Source organism: Mustela nigripes, chromosome 4 (assembly GCF_022355385.1).
Source record: "Mustela nigripes isolate SB6536 chromosome 4, MUSNIG.SB6536, whole genome shotgun sequence".
NCBI classification, from domain to species: Eukaryota; Metazoa; Chordata; class Mammalia; order Carnivora; family Mustelidae; genus Mustela; species Mustela nigripes.
The window spans coordinates 92,752,114-92,760,008 of NC_081560.1; the positions used below are offsets into that span (position 1 = coordinate 92,752,114).

Sequence of the window (7,895 nt, forward strand, 5' to 3'; positions counted from 1 at the left end):
CCAAGATGGCGCTTATGCTGACCTCTGAGGGCTCCCCTGCTCCTGACCGAGGGTGGGGAGAGCCCCTCCAGCTCCCTCTCCAGAGGACTTGCTGCTGGCCCACAGGTTCCTCCAGAAACTCTCCTTTCTCTCCTTGGACACAGCTAGAGTGGCCCACCGGGCTTGCCCTCTCCCTGGCAAGCCCGGTCCTGCTGTGGCCCCTTGGGCAGACCCTACCAGAGAGTGAAGGGAAGCCCCCCGAGGTAGGGGTACAGGAAGCTGGAGGGTCCAGCAGGCCCTCACTAGTTCCCAAGAGCCCCTGAACTTGCATCCCGACACCCCACCCGGGAGCAGGAGGCACCGGACCCTGAAGGGGTGAATGGCAGCTACAGGCCACGAGCCTCCCCCGGACCTGCCTTGTGCTGCCCTCGGAGAGTCTGGTTAGCTGGCCTGCTCCTCAGCACCAAGGGACCCCCTAACAGGCCTTATGGCTGCCTCTCTGCCCCCAGACAGAGCCTGGGCCCAGCTCGAGGGCCTTCTAGGGTAAATGCGTGGGAAAGTGGGGTCCCAGCCCCAAGCACGGAGCAGGAGGTCCTGGCCTGGCCCGGACAGCAGCCACCCTGCTCTCCACCTGCCCGGACACTTGGGGGCAGAGGGCCCCCAACTCCCCACCCCCACCCCCTGCCCAGCTCCCCACAAGGCTTTTGCTCATGTTCCCGTTGGTGACTCACTGTGGCCAAGGAAAAGTTTCTTTCTATTCCTTTCTCATTTTTTTTACGGTTTCTATTTTCCCTGGCAGAGGCTGTTGGGCCCAAATCTGATCCATGTGTGAGCCAGCTGAACTCAGAAGCATTCCCAGGGAAGTGACGTCCCCCCGCCCCGGCCTCGAGCCTCCCTGCTTGACACACTCAACTGGGGGCCACAGAGCAAATTCCAAGACAGTTTCAAGAATGATGATTCAGAGGCTCAAAGAGGACATTTACGGGTAAGAGCTTGCTTCATCTCTGTGGCTAGGACCGGCCTGGGGACACATGACAGGGTGAGTACAGAGCAGGGACAAGGACGCTGGCTGGGGGCAGGGGCTGGGCGGTGCTTGGACAGCTCAGGAGGGTGGCGTGGTTTCTGGGGGGAGACAACAGGCGCTGGCATGTCTCACTGCTGACAGCCTACCAGGCATAGCACGTGCTCCCATCTGCACCACCATCTAAGGCTGGGGGCAGGGGTTCCTCATGCCCTCAGAAGACTGGGATGGCAGAGCTGGGGTGGGACCCTAGGGACCAGACCTTGACACAACCCCAGTGCCTTTCAAGCACGGACGAAGGTGAACCGGTGCCGAGTAAAGGAAGGGCCTTGAACAGAAGGGGTACAGAGCCTCCCCGGGGTCTGCTCCTGGTCCGGGGGGCTGAGCCGGCAGCCCCCACAGTGTCCCTCTGGCTGGCTGTGGCTGCATGCAGGGGCCCAGGGGCTTCCTGACCTGCCCCTTCTCTTTCCCGTTAGTCCGAGGACCAAACTGCCTGTGTTTCATCCCAGGGGCTCCTGGATTTTCCCACCCATTTCAGGGGGCCAAAGCCTCCCAGACAACCTTGGCTCAGGGCTGACTGCTGCCAAACTTGACCCACTGAATCCCACGGTGCTTTCTCGCACTTTCTCGCTCCTTCATTGCGGGGAGCTCCAGCCTCAGCTGTGAGGCCCATGTGGGGCCAGCTGACCTTCAAGGAGCCTGTGGAAACACACGTGTCCTAATGGGCTGCACCAGCACCCATGGCAGACATTACCAATCTATTCTGGACTCACAGATCTAGGCAGGCACCCATACAGATACTACTGATGGGTTCCGAGATTCTCTGACTACCCAATACTTGTGCTCCCAGGCCCACGCGGCGGCTGGAGCTGCTGTGAACAGTCTTTAAAAACCAGGTTATGGTAAGAGGCACAGGAGGGCTGTCTGTGCTGGGGTCTGAGCCGGTGCAAAAGCCGTGTGTCCCGAGGCAAGGCAGTGTTCACTGCAGGAAACAGAAGGAACTCTAGGGAGGGGACGAGCCCCAGACAGAAGCACCTCCTACCTCAGTGTCGAGGGACAGTCCCTGTGGCATGTCCCAGCACACAGCTTTGCTGGGTTAAAGGCACGCCAAGTCTCTCCCTAGCTGGGCCCTCAGGGGCCCTGTCTGGTCTACTCTGTCTTCGAACCACCACCCCACCCCCCGCCCCGTATGGTCCACATGCCGCTGGGCTCACAGGCACTGTGGGTAAATCTTTCCGGGCTTGACCAGGGGCTATGTCGTTTGCTGGAGAGGCCACATAAGTGGGCTGAGGAGACTCAGGTGTGGGGCAGGCAAGAACCCCTTCAGCTTGGTTGGAAATCGCTGTGTGAATGCTGAGTCGGGGTACTGTGAATTCTACACAAAGTTAATACAATGGGAAAGGACTCCCCTCCCTCCCTGCTCTCTCTGCCTCCTTCTAAACTTGCCCTTGTTTGCCAGGACCCAGGGAGAGGGGGGCATTAGTGAGAGGCTCCCAGCCCCAGCAGAGCAATCCGCCTGCCCTGGGGGAGGCTCGAAACTGCCTGCCGCTAGGGAGCGAGTTCCATAAGAGTTGTCCCTCACCGGGCACCCGCACGTGGCCCACGGCCCGGGAAATTAGTTGGGCGTCTGAAGGAAAGCTGGTGACCGTTCACAGGGTTGCCAGCCCCAGCCTCCGGAGAGAGGGAAGGATGGGTTGGCCGGGAGCCCTCACAGCGGGTCCCGGTCCGGAGCCCTGAGATGGGGAGGTTCTCGGAGGCCAGAAGCCGCGGCTGGACTCTGCCTTCCCGGCTCCCGACCCCCTCCATTGGTCTCCCTGCATCCCGCCTCCCGGTCCCACTGCAGACCCAGCGTGCGGGGCAGGCGGCGTGGACCCCTAGGACCTGCGCCCTCAAGACCTGCGTCCCCTCAGCTCCTCCCTCCGCACACCCCCCGCACCCCAGGTCCTCTGTCCTAGGCGCCAGCCTCAGGCCGGGGACGCCAGCCCCAGTTACCGCTTCGGAAAGTGCCAAGCGCGCACCGCGCCAGGACAGACCGCCGCCCGCCACCCCCCGCCCCCGCAGCCCCTCTGTCCACGCCCGACTCCTCCTCCTCCTCCTCCTTCCCCAGGGGTGGGGGAAGCCGGCTCCGGAAGCCCCAGCGCCCCCGCCCCGGCCGCCACTGGAGCTTTGGAGAGGCGGTCCGCGCGGGAGCGCGCCACGCGGGGCCGGAGCTCCCAGCCGCCACCAGCGCCGCAGAGGTCCCCGGCCACCCCTGAGCCCCCACTCTCCCCGAGCCCCTGCCCGGCCCGGAGCCTTCTCGCCCCACCCCGGATCTTCCCGCCCGCTCCCTCCCGGAGCCCTCTGCCAACCCCGGAGCTCCGGCCCACGCGGGACTCCTCTGCACCCCCCACCCCGGGACCCCCGGCGCCCCCCCACGCGAGCCCCGGCCATGGCGGCCGTGCGCGGGGCGCCCCTGCTCGGCTGCCTCCTGGCGCTGCTGGCGCTGTGCCCCGGGGGGTGCCCGCAGACGGTGCTGACCGACGACGAGATTGAGGAGTTCCTCGAGGGTTTCCTGTCGGAGCTGGAGCCGGAGACCCGGGAGGACGACCTGGAGGTGCCGCCGCCCCCCGAGCCCACCCTGCGCGCCCGCAAAGCCCAGACGGGAGACAAGCCGGGGGCTCGCCTGGGGGTAGCCAAAGAAGGTAAGATCTCCAGGGGCGTGCGGGGGAGGGGGTGTGGGGGTGCGGTTGGTCCACTGCGCCCGATGGGGGACCTCTGGGCTCCCCTCGTCGCAGGTGACAAGGGCAGGCCCTGGCAGGGGTTTGGCTGCTGTCCAGTCTTCTCCATGAGGCCCAAGAGAGCCCAGATGTCTGGCAGGAGACTGCGCCAGGCAGAGGTCAGGGCTGGCTTGCAGCCCTCTGGGCATGGAGACATATCTAGCAGGTCTGCTGCCTCACGGTTGCACCCTCCTGGTCTCACCCCCAGCACCCCTGCCCCCCTAAGGACGAGCGTTGAGCCACCTGGGGATTTGGCTGCCCCCTCCCCAGGTCTGTCCTGTGAGTTGCCCTCATGTGGTCTTGGGGCCTGTGTGTGGCACACCCTGGCTGTGCCCAGACCACCCCCCAGAGTCCCAGCCTCAGACCTCCCTTGGGAGGGCTCCAAGCAGCCTCCTGCCTAGCTTCCTGTTCCAAGAACGCAGAGGCAGGTGAGGGGGCTGCAGGGAGCCGTGGGCAGCGCCCTGCCCTCTCTGGACAGTGCATTCACCACCCTGAGCATCACAGGGCATGCGGCCCAGGGCTTCTTACATAATCAGTTGTCAATAAATCTCATGTGTTTGTGGTGACTTTGTGGAGGGGGGCAAGGGTCCTGTTGATCTCTCTCTCCCAGGAGACTCCAGGCACCATCCATCATTCTTGAGGTCAGCAGCCCCTCCCCTGTGTCCTCTTCTAGATCTTTCCTGGCTCCTTCCCCACCCCTTGGAGGCGGATCCTAGGACCCAACATGGCCTCCCCTCCCCACCTCTACTCCCCATTCCAGGCTTGCTGTCCTGGCCTCCTGGATGCCGCGGTGGCAGCTCTGTTTCTCCCGGCTGTGTGCATTCTGTAAATTTTTCTGTGTTTATATCTCGGGCACCGCACCGCACTTTCTCAGGGGCCAGGAGGACTCCCACAGAGTGCCCCGTGCCCCGCGCCTGCTTCCTCCCCCAGACTCTGAGGGGGCAGCGTCAGTGCCTGCCTGTCCTCCTGCCCCCTGGACCCCCTCTTGGTTAGAGCAGCCAACCCACAGCAGACCCCTTACTTCTTAAAATGGGCACGAGTGACCTTTTTCTTGCTCTGCGGGGAGCTTCAGGGAGGCCCCAGGACCTGGCCCTTGACTCTGTGATAGTTGGCGCGGGTGAGACCTCCTTCCCCTTTAGACAGGGCACTCCCCCAGGCCTGGATCGCTCAATCGCCTCTCTGTCCCTTCTGTGCCCCACACAGTATAACGCCCCCTGGTCAGCTGAGTGGACGCATGGGGAAGGAGAGCATGGTAACGGGCCTCTGTTGAGTTTAAGCAGGTGGGAGGGTGAGGGCCTGCTTCCCCTGGCCAAGCTGCAGTGTTGGTGGCTGAGAGCTGCAGACAGAGCTGCGGACTGCGGACGGGAAGCCTGGTTTCCTATCCCAGCTCCGCCACAAGGGCGAGCTACTTAACCTCTCTTTTTCCCAATCCAAGAAACACGGGACTAGCAAGAGCTGCTGTGCCCTGGTTGTGGGCACCTTGGGGGCCCCATGAGGTACAGAGTGAAGTCTCCATTGATTTGACATAAGTCTGCATTTGTGACAGCACCTCTGGACAAGACCAAAGACAAAGGGAAGAAAGGGAAGAAGGACAAAGGCCCCAAGGCCACCAAGCAGCCCCTGGAAGGGTCCCTCAGGCCACCCAAGAAACCCAAGGAGAAGCCACCTAAGGCCACCAAGAAACCCAAGGAGAAGCCACCTAAGGCCACCAAGAAACCCAAGGAGAAGCCACCCAAGACCACCAAGAAGCCCAAGGAGAAGCCACCCAAAGCCACCAAGAGGCCCTCGACTGGGAAGAGGCCCCCCACCCCCACCCCCTCAGAAACCCTGTGGTGGCCACGGCCCCTACCCCCCAGCCCCGGCCCTGAGGAGCTGCCCCAGGAGGGAGGTGTGTGCAGGCTCTCCTGGGGTTGTGGGGTTCTGACTGCTAGGCGACTGGGAGGGGGAGGGCATCCCTAGGCCCCTGCTTCCTGCAGATAGATCTGAGGGCCACTCAGGGTGGGCCCCATAGACTTGTTGTTGTCATGAATGTAGCTCTTTGGCTGGACCTCCTTTGGGGCGGCTGCCTCCTTTGGGTAGGGGTGTTGGTGGCCTTGTGGATGGGGTTTGATTCCAGTATCCTGGATCTGTCCTCTGGGCCCCACTTGGATCCCTTCTCCTGTGTGTTGTGGGGCCCTCGGCCTTTGGGTTGCCCTCCTGCTGGGGCCTGGGCTCCCCAGAAAACCCTCCAGCTCTCCAGCCCCAGGAGACGCCAACTGGGTGCTGAAGGCCAGAATAGTCTAGGCCTCCTGGGAGTGAGCTCAGGCTTCCAGGAGCTATCGGCATGGCCTAGGTCTCGTGGGCGCTCCCTGTACGAGCCGTGGTCAGGGTGGGCTTCCTGTCCACTGGCTTGGGGGCTTTGTGTTTGCAGGTGGGGCCCTCCCAGGTCCTTGGCTGGATCCAGAAGAAAAAACTGACTTGGAGCGCCAGTCTGGTGAGTGGGCAATGTCCTCCCAGCCTTGGGGGACCCGCTGCCTAGGCTGGCTGGGTTTCTAGAGTGGGCCTGGGGAGGGGCATCAGTGAGTGTCTTCCACAAGCCAGCTATGAGCACTTCCTCCAGAGCCGGAGGAGGAGACCGAGCCGCCCACCCTGGACTACAACGACCAGATAGAGAGGGAGGACTACGAGGACTGTGAGTGGCCCCCCTGCCCCTGTCTGGATCCGCACCCCTGGCCCCGGGTCCACCGAGGGTCAGCCCTCCCAGAAACTCTGTCCTCCCAGCCCCCCTGCCTTTGAGGGGGGCCCTTGGACTGGCTCAGAGCCCACCCTCCCCCTCAGTTGAGTACATCAGACGCCAGAAGCGGCCCCGGCCACCCCCCACCAGGAGGAGGCCCGAGCGGCCCTGGTCGGAACGCCCGGAAGAGAAAGCCAAGCCGCCTGGGCCCGGACTGGAGGCCCCGGAGGAGAGGATCGGTAGGATGGGGACCCCGGGGGGCGGGGGTTTGCCCGGCGCGGGGGCTCTGGGCCCACCCCTGCCTCCCACCTCCACAGAGCCACCTCCGAAGCCGCTGCCGCCACCCCTGCCCCCTGACTACGGGGATGGCTATGTGATCCCTCACTATGACGACAGTGAGTGCCCGGCCCGGCCCACCACGCCCCTGCTTCCTGTGCTTTCTGGTGGGAGTTGCTTTGCCACGGGTCCTGCCACTCGAAGCCCCGGCTCCCATCACTGCGCGGGACTCCAGTTCCTTCTGGGCAGTCACCGTCCTCTCCCTCTTGTGCCTGTGTCCACAGGGGCCTGAAAAGGTTCCTGCCCCCAGGTCCCCACCAATCCCTCCCACTGACCCTTGGCCCCAACTCAGCCCCCATTCAAGACCAGCCCTTCCTGGCTACAGGCGTCCGGTGTCACTTAAGGTGTGTCCTGTGTGCGCCCCACTCCCTGCCCAGGACTCCATGGCTCACCTTTCCCCAGGCCATGTTTTCCTGAGCCAGGCTGGTGACTTCCCCGACTTGGGCTCATCCCACCTGTGCCTAGACAGCCTCTCCTCCAGGAGACCCTCCCTACGCATCCCTGCCTACCTGGATTCCTCAAGGCCCACCCTGATCCCACCTCCTCCTGCTCTCCCTCTTGCTTGGTCCTGCTGGCCAGGCTCCTGTGGACCCAGGAGCTCTGGTCTACAGAGGGGCTCCTGGGGGCAGCACCTGGGCCACAGCAGGGCTCTGCCTCCCCACAGTGGACTACTACTTCGGTCCTCCCAGACCCGGGAAGCCCCACGCTGAGCTGGAGACAGATGAGGAGAAGGAGGAGCTGAGTGAGTGCAGCCGCGTCGCTCCCCCAGCGGCCTGACCCCTGAGCCTCCCAGCTCCCCCATGGCCTGACCCTCGAGCCCCCCAGCCCTGCAGGCCCGACCCCGGACCCCTCGCCCTCTGAAGCCCAGGGCTAAGATGGCTTCTACCTTCCACTACTCAGAGAAACCCAAAAAGGAGGGCAGCCCCAAGGAGGACGAGAAGGATGACAAGTGGAGCGTGGAGAAGGGCAAGGACCACAAAGGTGTGCGTCTGGGGCTGGACTCACTGCCCGGGCGTCTGTGAGAGAGCGAGTGCGCACTGAGACCCAGGACCCTCTGCACCACATCTCCTTTTGTTGCCTCCAGGGCCCC

The 7,895-nt window shown here is 63.8% G+C and overlaps 1 protein-coding gene across 1 annotated transcript in view; it reads left to right on the forward strand.

The window, feature by feature from the left end:
• The first annotated feature begins 3,092 nt into the window (after positions 1–3,092).
• The window catches only part of AEBP1 (AE binding protein 1), a 9,952-nt gene continuing 5,149 nt past the window's right edge, over positions 3,093–7,895 (forward strand). Inside the window, exons 1-8 of the mRNA XM_059397103.1 lie at positions 3,093–3,681; positions 5,303–5,644; positions 6,167–6,229; positions 6,356–6,427; positions 6,574–6,708; positions 6,787–6,864; positions 7,470–7,547; positions 7,706–7,792. Coding sequence (XP_059253086.1) covers positions 3,429–3,681; positions 5,303–5,644; positions 6,167–6,229; positions 6,356–6,427; positions 6,574–6,708; positions 6,787–6,864; positions 7,470–7,547; positions 7,706–7,792 — 1,108 coding nt within the window. The 5' untranslated portion in view covers positions 3,093–3,428. The remainder of the gene's footprint in view (positions 3,682–5,302; positions 5,645–6,166; positions 6,230–6,355; positions 6,428–6,573; positions 6,709–6,786; positions 6,865–7,469; positions 7,548–7,705; positions 7,793–7,895) is intronic.